Below are 19,065 nucleotides of genomic sequence, written 5' to 3' on the forward strand. Positions count from 1 at the left end.
TCGAGTTTGCCGTCTATCGTGCATTCAGCTCTCTCTCTGTGTTGTGGGTGTGCTACCTTTTTTTTTGTGCCTTCTCCTACTTCTCAACGCTGCTCGTCAATACCTCGAAAATACCTGCGAGCAGTTTGTCGGAGGTCTCGGAAGCGGTCTGATGTCTCTGGTGGGCGGAAGAATATACAACCGCAAAACAATCTGAGACTTGAGATGAATTTACAGACATGAAGTAGACATCTGATTTCTATCTCACTTTGTGGAACTGATCTTATCTGCCCAAGGCTACGCATGGAAACACAAAGAAACCACACAGAATACAGTCGGAAATGTTAAAAAAACCAAATGTTTGGTATAAATGTAAATAACAAATCACCTGAAACAAATCTTTTCTTTCCTTCTTTTCAATCCCCCTGGTTCCACTTTGTCTATTTTCCATTTCTGTCCTTTCAATCCATCTGACTGCTGTCTCTTTGTTTTCCTTGATTAAGCTCTCTGTCGCAGTATTGTTTAGACTCGAGCAGTAGGCTACAATTACTCAGCGCAGTGTGTGTGTGTTTGTGTGTGTATTGTTTCACACTCATTACAATTACCTCTGGGTGTGAGTGTGTCATCTGTTGCCTGCTCATGTTCCAGTTTCTCCCCGAGTAGTGAGGGAGCTGCATCCAGATGCTTCGGCGTGTACACAACAATGTGACCAGGAAACAGGAAGTCTCAGTTTGAATGAATCCAGAGCTGTGGAGCCAAAAATCCTCAAAAAGGTCACATCTAGCAGCACCTTCTCAGCTTGAGCTAAAAATGTCTCCTTTGCAGCAAAAAGCAAAGAGGTTCATGCTCAAAGAGCATGTGGATGTTGCTCCAGTGGTCTTTATTCAGAGATATCAAAAGATAGATCATGTATTCACTAAGCAAGAACTTGTAACAGTTGGCCAGCATTACAAAAGCACCAACTGATGGGAATTCCAGTTGCTTTCATTTGATTACGAGTGGCTCGGTGTAATCTCATCTATGAGATTTCCAAACGTTACATCTGTCTGATCAGCTGTGAGAGGCCAGCAAAGGAAATTCCCCAGGAGCCTGGCATCAATAAGTAACTGCTGCAACTACTGTTACACACACACACACGCTCACACACAAATACGGATATGAAGACTTCAGAGGAAGCCGCCAACTCCTCAGTCTACATCCCTTCTCATCTTTCACCCACTGTCTAATTGGCTGGTGTGACAATGGCAGGGGTTTGATGTTCTTATGCAATGTCACAGGCTGATAATTTCCTCATACTCTCTCTCTCTCTCTCTCTCACTCACACACACACACACTACATTGCGTTTTCATAATTCTCATTTCTGTTGTTGTTAGCTGGGATCCGTTGAATTTTAGTGGATCTTGCAAATGTGGGAAAAAAAAGCTTAAATCACAAATTTTTCTTCCAAAGGTTTTTATTTCCCGCCCCCCATCCACTTGCAATCAGAGCACGTTCCTGCTGAGTTATTGATATGCAAAAACCATTGCTCCCTTTGAACAAACCGTATCACCGGCCGCTAACACAGACGCAGACTGTAAAATAGACTGACCCTGTTTGCAGCAAAACAAAGTTTCCACATTAAATGTAAAGACTGATGTTTTGTAAGCTGATACAAAGCCCGCACCTGAAATGCATGACGAATAAGACAATTCATTTCAAGTAAAAACACAGTAGTACCTTTTTTGACTTCACAGTTTAAGCAAGTGTGCTACTCTGTTTCACTACACACACCAAAGATTACCAAGATATGAACCATAACTGCCCTCCCCCTCCTCATTGTGCGGCTGCTCCCGTGGGCCGTTGCTGTAAATAAGAATGTTTTCGCAGTCGCCTTGCCTTGTTAAATAAGATTTTACAAAATCCTGCGAAAGATTTTCTCAAAGCTTGATGGCGGATATTGGCATTCCTGTCTGGAAGGCTGTGTTTTAAAAACCTGCAAACAACCCGGCATAAATTTACACCATTAAGTCCCTCAGGCTAGAGAATGCATAAAGTGCTGGGTGTGTGTGTGTGTGTGTGTGTGTGTGTGTGGCATGAGAATGCAGTAGTCATAATGAGAATGTAGATGTCCTCTGCCTGCCGTGGTCTGAGCCTCCAACATGCATGCTTACTCTCGTCTGTTGCCGTGTGTCGATGAATAATGCACATATTAATCTCGCAATGTATGGAGGCCTTACTAAGATTCGTTCAGCATCTCCCTGTTTGAGGGTTATCTAATTAATGTGGCATCTTTGTAGTCGCCAGGCATGGTTAACATTCTCCGAGGTTCAGGGTGTTGCAGTACAGAGAAAGCTTAAGAGGGACCTTGATATTTTTTTCTGTGTTTTTGCTGACTTTTCTGAATGTTCTCCAAATTAAGAAAGACCTGAGACTGAGATTTATTTTCACTCTAGCGCCCCCCTCCAATGTGCTGGTGACCAATAAAAGTCTCAAGAAAATCTTATCAAAGTAAATTTGTCTGGTTTATAGTCAAAATATCTTAATAAACTTAGCTATAGGGACTTTATTTTAGACAATTTTCACTTTGTCTGTGATTGTTTTGGACTTATTAAAAGCAAGAAACACTTTGTATTCAAGTGCCATTTTCTACTATTTAATTCTGCAATGGAGGGAGGCTAATTTAACCCTTCACCACGGTGCACACCCAGTAGCTTTGAAATTTAACGGACGAATAAAACAGCAGTTTAGCAGTAAACCGATTTACCGATCAATCACTCACCCATTCATCCATCTGAACAGTGTGTTCGTAAAAAACTAGACCTTTGTGGAAGATTCTGATGATTTAACACCCCTGTCAACTCTGCACCACGTTCTGGCATCCTTCCCCCTCAGCAGGAGCAGGGGTAGGTGTCGCTACATCTAACTCTGAAGCTACTTGTGAGACTTGCTCTTTACTTTCTTGATCCACATTTGGGGAAGGAGGAAGGGAAGTCTGGGCAAGCAGAGCGGCAGGCAGTCCAGCGGGGAGTGGAGTCGGGCTGTGTGGCAGGTGGAGCTTACGTGCCCCTTCCTGCCCTGCTCTCCCCTGGTCCTTAGCATTTTCCAGCAACACGTGGACGCTCTTGGAGAAGACGGCACGAGGGTCGGTAGCAGGTAGAGCAGGGCAGACGCAGCTCTCCCTCAGCTCCAGAGCCTGGACGGAGACGGAGTGAAGAACAGACATTCAGTACCACTTCAAAAATGTACTGACTTCAGACAAGGAGGTAATTACCAACAAGTACAAAGATGGATATGAAAAGGACAACATGGTGAGCCATTTGTTGTTTTTGTTGGCAGTGAATTATAACAAAAAAATCAGTTACTTGTTTTTTCTCTTGTTTCTCTCTTTTTACTTTGTGATAAGATATTTCATCAAACTGCAGCTACTGAAATGAATGCAACACAAAGAAAGATAGCAGCTCTGTGATGCTTTAAGTTAAATGTGAACGCATCCTAGTTAAATGTGTTAACATGATTTACAGCTTAGGATCATGAAAACGTTATTTGAAGGTATTTGGTCAAAAAGTATAGCATTCTAACCTAATGATGACACTCGACAAGAGTTGGGGGATCCCCGAAGTCAGTTTGCTTCGTCCTTCTTACACAATTTCATCTCACTCTGCCCAGTAGACATTGATATTTCAGTCGACAGGCAGACAGTCACAGCTACAAATACGGACACAAAAATATCAGAAAAAAACTCTCTTTCTGAAATCACTCTCACACAAGTTGGGTGAGCAGAGCCGTACTAACGACGAGCACGTCCCGGCAGTTAGAGACATTCTCGTCGTCTGTCTCACACACCCACGCACACACCAAACTCATTAATCTCTCACTTAGAATCACCTACAAGACTCTTAGCACATACATGCACTTGGCTTCCCACTCAACAGGCTCTCCCTCTCGCGCTAGCGGTGGACTTAATGCGCTTTGCTTAAGGATGATGAGCGCACTCGTGGAGGCGGAGTGCCCTCAGAAGAGTCGGGTTAAGTAGCTCAATGCTGTCACCCCTCGCAAGGTTAAAAACATCGCATTATGCATCACTTTCACCCCGTCGAGCTCAGCTGTTAACTGGCTCGTATGTGCCGCTATGCTGGATCGAACAGTTTGGCGTGAGGAGGGTATTAGAGATACCAGAGAGTTTTCTGAGCGAGCGCATGAATCCCCCGAACGACAGTCTTCATCACTTCACTGCCTGTGGCTGCAGCCTGGCCTCGAAAAAAAACGACTGCTGCTAGAGGTCAATCTACCACGCAGGGATGTGATATGATGCACAGGCACAAACATATAACACACACACACACTCGCACACAGAACATGTACACACACTGAATGACACAGGCACCTGATGGACAATTAGTGGTTTACCCATCTGTTCGTCTTTCGTGTTTGGAGCATCTGACTGTGTACCAACAGTCAGACTCACGCTCAAGGTTAAATTGGCTGCTGCCTGATACATTGTGCATGTTTCTCTCTGCCTCAGACACAAACACACACACACGACACACGTAATGATTGTTGATGCTGACGCTTTCCATAGAAGTTGCGCGTTGATTTCTTTCTGGTCTTAACATACCACTGATTGTCTCGCCACAGCGTCGGCACAGTGTGTATGAGCCCCTGAGATCGAGCTGCTGGCGTCAGGCTGTTTTCTTTCAGCTCCTCAACTCAAAGCCTCCAAGACAGTTAGTTAAGCAGGCATCCAGGCCCCTGTGTGACAAAAATGTTTTTCCTGCCTTCCTAAAACCTTGCATCTTTTCCTCTCCTCCCCAAGTCCCTTCCTCCTCTCTGCCCTCCTCGCCACATGTCTGCAGGTGGATGCACATCTCTCCAGACGCTTCATTAGTTCCATTAAGACTCCTTCCAACAGCTCCTAAAGCTACACTTGTTTCTCCTACACAACAGACAGGTGTTGGGCTCTCCCCTCGCACGGGGATCAAAGAGTCTTTTACTTAAGACAAACGCACGAATCAGAGCAGCAGGAATGTGTTTGCTTGTATAATTGAGGTACAACTTAAGAGCTACCCCTGCTGTTACTTGGACTGAGCATTATCCACGGTACCTGCGGTACGAGGCGGTCCAGCTGAGTGAATCTGTTCCTGTGAGATGGGTGTGTGGACAGCCACTCGGGGACGGTGGGCTCTCCTCTCAGCTGGTCTCTGATTTCCATTTGCTGCCAGAATACGGGGCCTGCTCGCACATCTGCACAGGCCTGGGAAGGGGACACACACACACACCATGGAATCAGAAACACACACTCACACACAATGTGGCATCCCTCCGTCTTGTGCTGAGATGAAAGTCCTTACAGTTTAAATCATCTCAATTTAGTTGGACAACAGTGCCCCCTAGTGTGCTGCAGACAGATTACAGGGTTGGACAGCAGCAGCTACATAAGAAGACTATAGCTTTGCAATGTTAAAATACTGATTACCCCATAAAGAGCAAAAAGCAGCAGACGCTGACATGTCCTTAGTTTTGGTCCCTTGTGTCTGCAAAGCTACAAAAATGCTGGAATCCTACATTTTGTATTATGTAACTCAATACCATCTTTCAATACCACTCCTGCTTTGTTCAAACCACACACTTCCAGTTTGTAGTGCAGGCCTGCTGTTAAAAAATGTTTATTTTAAAACCCAAGCAAAGATAACCCTGATGACATCATTGGGTCTATCTCAACAGGCCGAAAAAGACAGACAATTTAAAACTGAAACAGCCCAAAAATCTGAATTAAACAGACTGAAAAATGCAATGAAACAGTTTCCTGTTTTCTCTGGGTATCTAGTACTGCTTTTGAAGAGTGCACTGAACTTCATGTGTAAAATCTGTGTGCTCCATTAAGTAATAACAAACTGGAGATGACGATACCTTAGCAGCCAACTGTAATCCGACTTGATCCGCCTCGGCTTCCAGTTTCCTGCTGTAGGGACGGCTGAACATCAACTGCCGGAGAGAAAAATGATGCATGTATGATAAGATTGATCCATATTACCCTTATCAAAACTCACATCAGACGGATCTACAATAATAATGGCACTACGATAACATATAATAAACTGTGTTGTCAGTGAAAACTGTGTGCAAAGTGTGAAAATGGTTCTTCAATTGAGTGGAAATAAGGAAAATTTCATGAGGGTATTAACATTCTGGGTCTCACCTGGGAAAGCTTGTCCTGCACCCACTGTCCCAGCAGGGCCAGGCTGTCTCGAGGACACACGGCCCAGATGGCTGTCAGAAGAATAAGGGACAGGAGGTCCACGACGTGAGACAGACTGGCCTGCTCTGCCTGGGGGAGGCGGGATGACGAGGACGGGGTGACAGAGGGGAGAAGGGGGGGAATGAAGAAAGTGAAGGATTGGGGTCAGAAAAGAAGATAATGGGATAGAGAGAGAGAGAGAAAAAAAAATCAAGGTAAAAAGTTTTGGAGAGGTGAACAAGGCAGCTGGAACATATTGATTGTTCCCATCTATTTTAGTGGAACTTTTACGCTGTAACAGATTTAGAGGTTTTAACATCCAATCCAACAGAGCACACCTACTGGGTAATACCAAGCCCATCGATGCTCATTCCCTTCATCTAATTAAAATCTCCTTCAAGCATTTCCTCTGAGAACGTTTAAAGTCTTGAAATACCCACAACTTCATTAGACACTTTTTTTTTAACAATATGAAGAATGGGCTTTTGTAGGCAGAGAAGAAAAAACAGCCATCTGTGGAGAATTAATAAAGCACGACAGTGCCTGAGGTCGACAGGACTTTGGTCATCATAGCACAGACAGGATTAGTGAGCGCTTGGAGGTGATTGTCAGTGAGTCTTTATCACTGGCTGATGCAACAGCACTGCAACTGATGCCACTACAGCCATTACTATACTGGAAGTAGGAGGGGGGGTGATGATGAATAGTTAGAGATCTCAGTGTATAATGCACATACATATAGGAGGTCCACATACATATTTTACAACCTTGCCAGGGAGAGACCTGGAAGACTTCCAGCTGTAACTTCCACTCTGTGTGCCAACGGCTTCGAAATGACTAAACTTTGTTCTTGAACATTATTTGCACTTTAAGTGTTTTCAGTGACTCATCCTTATGCAAAGCAAGGTCCTCTGCCATCAACTAAGCCTCTAAAAAGTCAGCAGACTGTACACACCTCAGGCTCAGGAGCTGCATTCATTCTCTGCAGAGCTAAACAGGTTTCAGCGCCTCCTGCATCAAATCAGCAGTGCTGTGTGTTTGTGTGTTGTCAACGTGTTTCAAGGTCATCCAGGCAAACTCCTGAGAGGATACTATCTTTAAAAAAATAAAGTGAAGGACTCCCAGTGTCAGGTCAAGTACAACAGTAAGCAGGGTCGTAATTGTTTCTTGGTTGTTAAACAATCATTAGTTGTCACCATTATTATAAGGCTACTACTGGTTCTAGTATTACGTTGTGTCGAAGTGGTGTATGAAGCAGAAAAGTAAAATGTAATGTGTGTTACTTATCACTATATCACTAACGATTGTTAAGTCGAAATTCATTAAAGTGAAACTCTCGCCAAAATGCAACCTAGGCTTTTTTTGTGAAGGAACCCGAGTCAAACCTTCGTGTAAAACGGTCGCATCAAAATCGCTATTTTTAAAACACTAAGTCGACACAACATGAAACTTTGCTCGTTAGAATTAGAAAAAAAAACAAAAAAAACAGAGCAATGTAATACAATACACTGTTAGACATTATTGTAAAAATTTAAAAATAAAGAAATTATGGTACGGTAATATAATGCCACAATCACAAAGGCAATCTGCAGAGGGTTTTACACTTACAGAGTGTCCCAACAAAGCATGAGCCATCTCATGTCCCAGGATAAAGGTCAGCTGGTGAACATCTGCCACGGCCTCCAGCATCCCCGTAAACATGAACACCTCCCCATTCTACACAAAGGAAAACACAACCCAAAATCTGAGACAAACAGTGTTTGAAGATGTTCTTTAGAGTCATACAAAAAGTTGACAGTAACTGTGAACCTGTAATTGCCCTTGCCACTTAGTACTTTGATACATTATAAGGGAAGTGGATGTGTAGACACACTCCTTTCTGCTAAGACATCCTCACATATGACTTAGAAGACATGAAAGACATAATCTGTGATTCTACACCTGTCTGTCTTTTACTGACCGGGAGGACAAAGGCATTCACATTGGGGCTTTGCACCACGTGGACGTTCCAGGTGACATCAGACACTTCAGGGATGTCCTTGTTCCTTTGTGCCAGGTGCTGCACCACCCGCTCCACCACCTGGTGACGAGGGTCAGTGACTGGAACCAGCAGCTCTGCAAACTCCTCCATGTACTGAAACATGCACGCGCACACATACTTAAGCACTTTGGGAATAATTCTATTTGCTGAAATTTTCCGCATATTAAATGTTTACTTGTCATCACAGTTTCATCTCAAAAAATGTTGTTAAGACTGTGTGTAACAGGGATAGTTTGTTATTTTCTATTCATGGCGTGCACACACACACACACACACACACACACACACACAATGTCCTAACCCCCCTCCTCCTTCCCTCACCGCCTCTGAAGTCAGAGCTGCCAGCTCCATGTAGTTCTCTCTGCTGAACACCACCAGGCGGGTCCGTCCCGTCACAGGGGACTCATCCAGGTGGGTCAGGAGAAGGAGGGCTACAATCACCATAGCAACGCCTGCCCCCGCTGCCAGATGCCAGCGGCGGTGCCAGGACCATTCGCGCAACAGCTGCCGGCGGTTGGCTGGTAGAGCCACCCACCACTTCCTTATACTCCTGTAGACAGAAAGAGGCCACAAGGTCTGCAGTATCCGTTTGTGTAGCTCACAAAGACTCATGCAGTAAATTTAGAATCATATCTGCCCTACAGTGGTGAAAAGAAGAGAATAGTTTGAGGTTTCTTTCATGCTGAAAAATTTACATGTTTGGAATTTAGGAGAAAATGCAAGTGAAAAAATCATTAGCAATTAAAAATGGAGGAATCGAGGCAGGCTGAGATCAATAATATCTTTTTCAAAGTGGATCTGGGAAAGAAAGCAGCCTCCAAACATGCATAAAACATGTTCACAACAATGTACTATGCACAAAAAGTAACTTTGTGTGTTTGCAAAAAGAATACAGTCAAATATTTAAGTAGACAAGTAGGCCAAGACTTTTTGAAATAGTGACTTAAAGGACACTTATTATGCTTTTGCACAGCTGCTCTGTTGTTGTTCGCGGTGCTTACTCAGGCGTGTGAGAGCCGACCAATCAGAGAAGACTATTGAGGAGGGGTTGCCCTAAAGAGATGGAAGCTAGCACTGGACAGAATGGGAGCTTTAAGCATGTAAACCTAATCTAGTAGTAACCCAAAATAAAATATTGAACCTGAGAATGAGCATGATATTTCTCCTTTAACAAAACAGTTGTATGACTTGCAGGGAGTTTCAATGCTGATTCAGTTCTCTGAGCCAAAACAACCTCACTGATGGTGTGTGTTATGGAGCCCCACGTGTGCCAAATTATACTCTCACAGTCACGTAAGTGATTAATTTTTGCCAGTAATCTGTGTTATTTTCAAATTAGTGAAACAAGACATAACAGGTGAGACAATCCCATCACGGTAATGAAAGGGGGTGTTTTTTTTACCAGTTAATTAAAAACAGTTAATTAACATGCAAGAATTTATAAGGTAATTTATTTGTTCTAATTTAAATTACACAATGAATAAAACTGGTGATAAAACAAGTAAATATGTGTTAATTAAGTCTGACTATATAATATTGTGGCTTTAAATGATTAGTGCATTTTCTCAATTTATCTGTATATTAAATACAAAATTGGTAATTTGCTTGTGTAACTATCTGCACTTCAAATCCACTTAGAAATGTATTCAAAATATTAGGACATAATTATTTTTTAATTAATGTAGCGGACAACATTTTAAAGCGAGGACTTTTTTTTTTTTTTTATGTTTATTACGAACCAACACTGATTAACCACTTAGTCTATAATAATAAGGCAGCATCATACAGCTACCTACCTGCCCAGTATTATAGCCAAGAGCTTCTGCAGAGGTTTGAGCACCAGCCAGATGAGAGGAGCAGGCAGGGCTCTCACGGGGGCTGAGGTGTGGAAGTGTCCGCACGGTGACAGGACAGGACCGGAGCACTGTAGGGGTGAGGCGGTTTTGGGACTAATCTGAAAACACACCGTCCTTCCATTGGCACAGAATAAGAGAGGTGATCTTGTCTGAGTGGCTCTGAGGAGAGCAGAGTTTGTTGTCCTGTGACAGCTGATCTGAGAGGACACAGAGTGGAGCTTCTTCAGAGGAAGCCCAGCTTGTTTGCACATCTGGAGGTTTCGCGGCAGATGTAGAGGAAGGGACCAGAAACGACTGTTTCTCAACAAACTGACGCAAAGTAAAACCATTGTCCTGGCTGGTGAAGCAACTCTTCCTGTTTCAGTCCTCAGACAATTAAGTATTTAGCAACTGGCAGACACCAGCGCGATCGCCTTTTACCTGAGAGGGCTGTTTTTCCTCATCTTAATGTAGAAACGTCTGCCACAGGACGTCGACGCTACTTATCTTCGTTATTTAATTTCACAACAAACAGTCATGCCTCTTTATCAGCTGTCAATGTCATTGCTATCAGTAAAAGCTAGCTACAAATAAGTAAACCTTGGTCACCGCAGTCCAACAACCGACACCGAAATGTTGAAATGTATCCCGAGTAACACTTTGACACGCCTCGTTAAAGAAATACCTGGTTACGACGCGAATCTTAAGTAGTTTCAACAACAGAATGGACGGAACTTTGAAGGTGGCAGCGTTGGTGCGCTCCTGCCTCCAAAATAATTCCCTCTAGAAACACCTTGGTGAAGAACGTTCCGGGTGCACATTGAGCAGCCCGCCTTGGGCTACATTAAGCTAAAGTCAACTGTTGAATAAAGCTAATAATAAGAAAGAAATAATAATATGAATTTATGGAAATTAATCATATCGCATGGCTACTTTTTGACATTTCTCTATATGGAAAAAGCAAAATTGTACCAGAGTTTGACATTGTGTTGTAAATTACAGCAACTTATAGGGTAACTCAACCTATTACACACATTATGTGATTACACATCTTGGGGAGGCCTTTACTTCCTTATGTTTATTCATGTTTGATATTTTTAAGAAAAGGGACTGGGTACATTAATCAGCATTCAAATAAATGTAGATGCACCCGAGTTAGCTGAACAGAATTGTCTCCAGTGATGTCATTCAGTGGTTACGTTGCATTGTGGGTGGCATTGCACTCTTTTAATACTGTTGGACTGTTTTATAAACAAATGATCAAAATTGATACAGCAGAACTATTGCAATATAAACATTGTTGTTATTCTTTAAAACTTAGCGCCTACATTACCCACAACTCATCCTTGCCACTAAGTGACATTGCTGGAGGCAATTTATCACATGCTGTTTCCTCTGGAGCTGCGAAAGGTTTTATACTCTTTTTTTTTTTTTTCACATATGTAGTAGTACTCTTTAAGACCTGTGAACTCACTTTAATGTGTTAAATTGGTGGAGTTACCCCTTTAAGTACTATAACAAAAATATAAATCAAGCTACTACACAAAAATAAAATGAAACACGATCACAATGTATGAAAATAAATGTTTATTCTAATGTTTAAAAGAATTCTGCTGAACTATGTAAGTAAAATGACACACACTAATGACACACTCTCGCTCTCACTCTCACACACGCACACATTGGGTTTTTGGTTAAAAGGACTTAAGTAATAAAATGTTAAAAACTAATTGAGTAAGTTGGTAACACTGAGCCTCATCGTATTTATATATAAAATAATGTATGAGGTACAAGTACAGTCAGATATATGGTCCATCACAGTAAATAGTCATGTTCAGTCGTCAGCACAGAGCCCAGATGTAACACTGTGCTGCTGTTTGCCTCCGAGGTTGTGTCTGTGGGATGCACACTGTTGTCTGAAGCTCTGCCAGAATCTGGATCAGACTCTCTTCCTCCCTCCTGGGCGCTCTCCTCACTGATCAGCTGATCATAAGCAAGGTCATCGCAGTCCACTGGTCTGGATGAGATATTTAGAGATTCTTCCTCTTCCTGGTCAGACACTTGCTGCTTGGCAATAAAGTCTGACTGGAAAAGCGCCTGGATCTGGCTGAGGAAGGGGTCTCCCTCCTCTTCGGGCAGGGGCTCGAGGTATCTGGCCAGAGACGACAGCATCTGAAGGGAGGTGATTAACAGAAGAGGTCAAGTGAATTGTGACAAAGTAGAAGCATAAATAAAATAGTTATTGAAGCCACTAGGATGTGTGAACAGCAGCTTGACCGATTGGCTAGACATACCTTCTCCAGACAGGTGAGATGAGAGTCTTTCCGGAAAAATCTGTCCATCTGCACACTCCTACCAAGAGCACAAAAACAGTTTAGATACTCCACCATTAAGCTTTACAACCAAGAAAAAAAGAAAAACTGATCTAAATCACACAAAACAAGCATCAGTATTAGACCACATGTGACTCTCCTCCAGTCTTATTTATGACTCACCCGGGTGTTTGACAGTATTTGTGGATGATCCACTGAGCTCTCCTCAACGTCTGTTCCCAGTCTGGAATGTCTTGTGATGACAGGAAGTCGAATCTGTAGGGCAGCTCTGTGGAGTAACCGAGAGAGTCAGCCAGAGGATAAACAGTGCCACTGTGTGCTGAAATCACTGACCTACATTGTCAGTTTGATTTCAAAGCCTCTTGTTCTTGAACTGTTTTGAAGTTTTGAATCGTGTGTGTGTGTGTGGTCAACATACTCTGTGGGCCTGAAGGCTCCTGGCTCTCTTTCACCAACAAGCAAGTAGTTTGGGAGTGGGGGGAGCGATTGGCTGGGTCATACGGGCTCACTATCATCCCGATGAAGGGCGCTCCACCACGTGAGAAATAACTCTGGAACAATCAAGACAAAGGGATCAGATCACACACTCATGCTGAGTCACTCCAGTGTGACTTCTGAGTGTGTTCATTTTACCTGGAACTGGTCCTGTGTGGTAATGTCCCTGACTGAAGGGTTTGGGTGGAAGGAGGGATGCGAGTGGTACCAGCCAACCACACTGAAGCCCAGGGACGACAGCACATCGCAGGCCTGTGTCTGAGACAGCGGGTCCATCTCGCACTGCAAACCTGTGCTCACACTGTTGCATGGCTCTGCTGCACAGATCTGCAGAGACACACAGGATCGTTTGACAACACTTCTAAAAAAAACTGTATGTGGCAAATAAAACCTCTATCCTCATCTTTTAACGGTGATGCTTTTCACTTCTTTTCCAACCTTTAATACTTTCTCTTCCTCATTAAACGTTCCACCGAGCAGGCCGATGACTTCCCCCCTCGACACGTGGGCATGCTGACAATCACAGCATATTAGATCATTTTTGGAACATTAGAATACAATTAATGAAAGTTAATTAAAGATACACTAAATTAGACATTTATTTCAGATTTTAAAAATAACAACAGCAGGAAATCATTTATTGACTTGCCTTACAGCTCAGTGGATAAACAAAGGTTCGGTTAATCATTTCCTATATACACAGTGAGGAAACATTCCTCAAGCCTCTTAAGACTCTTAACATGTCAGTGTTATCCCAGAGGGAAAATACATACAGTATGTGTGGTTGTGTGTATAACATACCATGTCCATTATGATTAGAGTCTCTGCACACACAATAACCTGGAATGGTGCCTGAGCGGGAGGGAGCAACAAAGAGGAGCTTTTAACACTTGACCACAAAAGACCCGGGGCCCAAGTCTAAACTAAAGCTTCCTAGTACAGTTTTGCTTCTAGTGACAAAATTCTAAGAAGTTATGATATTTCTAATAATTTTCCCTAAAAGCTATCACTAAATTCTGGTAAAGATAAAGGTTATGCACAGAGCGTCTCAGCCCTCAAGATATCTTCTAAGATGAAAAACCGTTAGGAGAAGGGAGGAGGACTTTTAAGAGCCTTAAGAGTTTCTTAAGCAGAGGAGAAAATGGTGGAAAGACGAAGCAGGAGGAGAAATATTCTCCCACCGCTAAATGACAGTTAATGAGTTACTGAAACGCTACAGTTAAGACCATGCCGGGATAATGCTTGTGCTCGATGTCATTAGAGAGGTGCTCAAATCTCACAACTAACGCAATAATGGCAGACATTTTGAATTTAAGGACTAAGATATTGGTACACTATATTCTCCCACGCCTGCCTGTTGGTTTAACACCAAGGCCAAATTGTTCTTTTATCATTGTTTGACGCTTGTTAATATCACATAGTTTAAGTACGCCAACTAAAATTGCCAGCGTGGTAAATAGGCCTGTGTTCTCATATATTGTGTAGCCTATTTTGAAATTGCGTCTTGCAATTTTCATTACAGTGAATAATTATAATTATAACAAGTCTTAAAAGAGCCTAAATTCTATGATTAGGTGTATTGATTTCATTGTCTGTTTTCTGTCCATTATCACCAACAGAGCGTTTGTGAATACAGCCGCTGATGCATATGGATCACAACATTTCAAATAAAATACAATTAAAATAGTTGGTACCATGCTTGTTAATACTGTTTTCAATAAAATAAATAAATGACCACTGACCTGCACATCCTCGCCAAAAAACCTGCAGGGAATCAGCTGGAAGGGATCAAAAGATCTGGAAGAAAAAAGTGTCACTATAAGTATTTACACTTATATAAATATAAGACTGTGAGGAATTGAGGTCATGTTGCATGGATCCATCATGCTCACCCTTTGAACCTGGAGATCTTGCAGGGTTTGGGCTGCTTCTTCATCTCTTCTCTCCGCAGAGCTAGCTCCTCGGCACTGAGATGCTGAAGAAAACCACCCACACGATCAGTAATATACTAAACCCGTTGATCAATACTTTGCTGAACAATTGCAAAGTCCAAACCTCATACGTCTGCCCCTCCAAGTGTTTAGCATCACACCAGTTTCCCCACAGGTCCCGCACACGTCGCTTCCTGGTCCGCTGTAACATGCAGCCAATCAGTTAGCTCAAAATCAAGCAAACTTGCAGTTCAGACACTTTAGGTTTGATGTCGGTTTAGGAGTTGATGTGGACCTACCATGCTCTGCAGTCTCTGGGCCAGCTGGTAGGCCTCTAGCACATCTTTGCCCACCTTTTGCTTGGAGCGGTCCACCACCCTTGGGCGATTATAGATCGCTTGCTCTACGAGAGAACAGACAGAGCTTCACGTGAAAAAGGAAGCCAGATCATTTTTTTTTTATATAAAGAACAGAAGAATTCTGTCAGTAAAGTTACCACAGCTGAAGTTGATGGCTCCAATGAGCTCCAGGTAGGTGTGTACCCTCCCGATGCAGTTGACATCTCCGCAGTTCTTCAGTCCAGGGCGGACTGATGTCTTGTTCAGGTACTTGGGCTTACTCTTCAGCCTGTTGAACAAAGAAGAACACTGATTTCTTCTGCTGCGGAGCTGTGGTGGAAGAAATCACCAGACATTTATTCAGTTTTACCACTGATCCAGGATGTAGTTTCGGATCTTGAGGTATCTTTCAGGGGTCTTGGATGGTCGTCCCTCGAAGAACTCTGGGATAGCTTGTTTCTCCTCCTCACTGATGGCCTCCATCTCCATTTCTATTTCCTGCTCAGGGGCCTTCAGCTCCTCCTCTTCATCTTCCTCATCCTCTTCCTCTTCTTCTTCTGGTCTATCAGCTGGACCCTGCTCAGTCTTATCAGCAGAATCTGGGAGGAAAATACGACCACAGTGTAACTATGCAAGAGAAAAAAGTAGGTGTGTCATCATAGTGGAGCAGTCTTACCTGTGTTGTCACTACAGGCCTCTTCCAGTTGACAAGTCAGTGCTGAGCTCTGAGACTGGGAGCTCTGGCCTTCTTTCTCCTCAGTTATTAGCTCTGAGGCTGTCTGAAGATTATTTGGAGGTAGTAGCGATTCACTCTCATCGCCTCTCTCGTCCAGCCAAGTCTTCTCTGAGCAACGGAGGGAAGACGAGGGTTGAGGACTATGCAAAGTTGCCGAGGTATCCCCAGGTTGCTCTTTTGTCTCAGTCAGATCTACATCTCCCTGCTCTTCTGTGGGGTTGTGCTGCTCTGGCTCACACAACTCAGTTTTGAGCACAAGCTGCGGTTTATTGTCATCGTCTCCATCATCGCTCAGGTCATCAGTGATGTCTACCTCCTCATCTTCTTCATCCGAAGAAAGCTTCTCTATACGAACGGTGTTTGCCAGAGCGGATGCATGACTGGAGGTGGGCTGAGGAGGTTGTGAGTGCAGCGTGGGACCTGCAGAGGGAGCTGCAGCTCTGGGTTCTGATTTAGCCTGGAAACAAACAAATGAGGAAAGAATTTGTTTATTCTTCATTCTAATTTCCCAAGAATGTATTCTTGTTCGCAATAGAGTTTGAATAATGAGGATAAAACAAGTATAACTTTGAGTCTGTCACCTTGAGTTTGAAATACTGTCTGGCGTAGCTCTTGACCTGAAGAACAGAACGGCTGCCCACCAACTTGGCAATCTTAGTCCACCTTCGACCAAACTGAGCCTGCAGGAAAACACACCTTAGCCACCTGGTATCATAGACAATACACTCACACTAACTCATATATAACCGTTGTTAAATCAACTGCACTTTGACATGCTCACCAGTCCCTGCTCAAACAGTTCTTTCTCCTGTTTGGACCAACGAGAAGAGGAGCCAGAGGCTGAGGCCGAAGTCTTTGCTGGAGACCTGAAAATCCGACAGACACAAGCATGACATGAATGCCAACAACAAAAAGAATGGTGTACTCCGCTCATGTGAATGCTGGAAGAAAATCTACTTACTTCTTCACTTTGGGCTTGTTGTCAGCATCACTTTCCCAGATATGATTTGGAATCTTCTCCCCTGTCAGATAGTATCTACAGATGTGGTTCAGGACCAACAGATTTAATAATGAGCGGTAGGGCTGGGTGATATGGCCTTAAAATAATATTGTGTTATTTTTAGGCTATATCTTGATATTTTGAAATATCCTCAACAGCACTTCATAAATGCTAGGACTGGGCAAGATGTTTTTGAGCAAATACCTTGATATCGATACTGGGACAACTTTTTAGGAATGCCATTTGTGATCAATAATCCTCAGTAATGTGGATATAATGACTAAGTGGGTAAAGACAAGTATTGGAACGAGTAGAACAGTCTTATAAGTTCATACACGTACGCCATATCATGATATCCAACATTTAAGACGACATATAGTCTCTTTTCATGTAACAATATAATCACATATATCATATTACCCAGTGCAATCAGTCTTATCTAAACTAAGTACCTGAACAAATACACAGTACAGTACGTGCAACTTATAACGTGAAACAGAAAACACATTAAAAGAAAAATGTCTGCTAATTTCACTCTTTAAAAAAACAACAATTAAGTCATTCATCATTCCTTTTTGCACCATTTCTCTGTCTATTATTTGCATATTTTTATATAATATTATTAACATTCATATACTTCCTGTAATTAGAAGTTTAATTGAAGAGCTCTATTAAATCAGCAATATTTGTCAGGACATTCTGCCTTTTTCTCTGTCATGACACTGAAAAGCTTAAGATTAAATTAAAATGCAGTAGACAGTACAGTATCTATCCAGTCAAGCCAAACTGACTTTTTTAATGAATGTGTTTAATTCTTCTGCTCATTCCTGGGTTTGAACTGAAAGGGGAGAAGTCCAGAGGTAGGGACCATAATGTCACAGCCTAAAGCATATCTGTAACAGGAAACTATGCTTTAACCAGTATGATCAATCAACCTATGACACTCTTAAATGTATTATTTCTAACTACCACTATTATGTTGTGTATGTGAGTCTTATATGTCACTGCAAAATCTAGATTTCATCACAGCTCATCAGGTCTGCAGTCTGCAACTGAAGCTACTGAGGACTGTGCAGCCGTACGAGCTCCAATCTCTCAAAGTTGTGTGATGCATTTAGGGACAGTGAAAGGATACTGTTCCTCCAGCAGCATCCTCTCGATCACCTCTCTGTTCTCTGGGCTGATGGAGCTGTCCAGCTCCCAGGGCTGCAGCACAACACAGAGGGACACACACACACACACAGTCAGCACAAGCATCCGCAGCCACACAGCTGAAGGGCTGTTAGCTTCGTGAAGTCTTACATACCAGTATACCAGCGCTGCTCTTCCACGCAGACTGTACGAAGTGCTCCTGGACTAAACCTCCTCCATCCAGCTCACTGCAACACAAAGAGCATGAGCTCTCATTAACACAGCACTTGAGGGACAGAGAAGACATCCCACACACGATGGACCTACAGGTCAGCTAGCTAACCACAGCTATAACCTGCGCTGTGGGGGAATAAAAACTACAACTAGCTCTCTGTAAACTACCGTGGACTACAGCACACGAGACAAACATAATAGAAATACATAAATTCAACAGAAACAGTCAATATTGTCACCTTATACTGTTTTCAAACTCGTCTCCCTCGATATCAACATCCAGCTCGTCCTCCATGTTGACGGATGAACGTAAACAACGTAGAGAGGACACAGAGCGCCGGAGGGAGACAGCGTTCAGCTCTGCGCACAGCGACACCGTGTGGCGGGAGGTACTAACATCATCCTGCATCACTGTGCTTCTGTTATACTTCACCACTTTGACATTGTGAACAGTTTTTAAAAAATTAAGTCACCCATCCAGTTGATTTTGAAAGCTGGTGTTTGTATAAACCCACAGTGATCAGGACATCTCTTTTTGGAAAGTCAAAAGTGATGTCCTGATCACATTATTTTCATTTTATTAGCGATTCCTTTAACAAAACCACCTCTTGATACAGCATTTATTCAATGTATTTGTTTATCTTGTACACATAAGGTAATACAGCTGCATGGTAACAAGAACTATGGAAATATGTCTGACAGCTGAGTATATGTGATTTAAGAAAATAAAAACATTGGGGTACCCAGTGGCTCAGCTGGGAGAGCAGGCGCCCCTTGCACAGAGGCCGCGTCCCCAC

General features: G+C 42.9%; 2 protein-coding genes across 3 annotated transcripts; both read right to left on the minus strand.

Annotated features, from left to right (window-relative positions):
* Positions 1 to 1,426: 1,426 nt before the first annotated feature.
* oma1 (OMA1 zinc metallopeptidase) lies at positions 1,427 to 10,823 on the minus strand. Of its 2 annotated transcripts, XM_084354678.1 has the most exons (8): positions 10,032 to 10,823; positions 8,557 to 8,785; positions 8,155 to 8,328; positions 7,803 to 7,910; positions 6,156 to 6,284; positions 5,867 to 5,941; positions 5,061 to 5,210; positions 1,427 to 3,152 (listed from the first exon to the last, which is right to left on the minus strand). In XM_084354678.1, the coding sequence occupies exons 1-8, from the start codon at positions 10,418 to 10,420 to the stop codon at positions 2,814 to 2,816; spliced, it is 1,593 nt and encodes a 530-aa protein (XP_084210804.1). In that variant the 5' UTR covers positions 10,421 to 10,823; the 3' UTR covers positions 1,427 to 2,813. The 2 variants fall into 2 exon arrangements, with proteins under 2 accessions (XP_084210804.1, XP_084210805.1); XM_084354679.1 differs by lacking the exon at positions 7,803 to 7,910.
* Positions 10,824 to 11,642: 819 nt separating this feature from the next.
* Positions 11,643 to 18,584, minus strand: mysm1 (Myb-like, SWIRM and MPN domains 1). Its single transcript, XM_084354827.1, has 20 exons — positions 18,508 to 18,584; positions 18,210 to 18,282; positions 18,039 to 18,109; positions 16,865 to 16,939; positions 16,685 to 16,769; positions 16,485 to 16,583; positions 15,844 to 16,360; positions 15,538 to 15,766; positions 15,326 to 15,456; positions 15,129 to 15,232; positions 14,954 to 15,031; positions 14,791 to 14,873; positions 14,641 to 14,695; positions 13,700 to 13,750; positions 13,337 to 13,411; positions 13,037 to 13,225; positions 12,822 to 12,954; positions 12,566 to 12,671; positions 12,365 to 12,422; positions 11,643 to 12,242 (listed from the first exon to the last, which is right to left on the minus strand). Exons 1-20 carry the CDS (start codon positions 18,561 to 18,563, stop codon positions 11,886 to 11,888), a joined length of 2,625 nt encoding a protein of 874 aa, XP_084210953.1. The 5' UTR covers positions 18,564 to 18,584; the 3' UTR covers positions 11,643 to 11,885.
* Between the last annotated feature and the right edge of the window lie 481 nt (positions 18,585 to 19,065).

This window comes from Pagrus pagrus, assembly GCF_965226575.1.
Source record: "Pagrus pagrus genome assembly, chromosome: 6".
In the NCBI taxonomy this organism is placed as follows: Eukaryota; Metazoa; Chordata; class Actinopteri; order Spariformes; family Sparidae; genus Pagrus; species Pagrus pagrus.

Bases quoted from the DNA above. Each gene is read 5' to 3' on its own strand.
- oma1 (XM_084354678.1), bottom strand. From the start codon at position 10,420: ATGGTTTTACTTTGCGTCAGTTTGTTGAGAAACAGTCGTTTCTGGTCC. The intron at 8,329-8,556 runs GTGAGGGAAGGA...TGCATGTTTCAG, and splicing joins CAGCTCTGACTTCAGAGGCG to TACATGGAGGAGTTTGCAGA. The intron at 5,211-5,866 runs GTATCGTCATCT...TCCCCTTCCCAG, and splicing joins GATTACAGTTGGCTGCTAAG to GCCTGTGCAGATGTGCGAGC.
- mysm1 (XM_084354827.1), bottom strand. From the start codon at position 18,563: ATGGAGGACGAGCTGGATGTTGATATCGAGGGAGACGAGTTTGAAAAC. The intron at 14,874-14,953 runs GTTTGGACTTTG...GGTTTTCTTCAG, and splicing joins TGGAGGGGCAGACGTATGAG to CATCTCAGTGCCGAGGAGCT. The intron at 12,672-12,821 runs GTATGTTGACCA...GTTACTCCACAG, and splicing joins GGAGCCTTCAGGCCCACAGA to AGCTGCCCTACAGATTCGAC.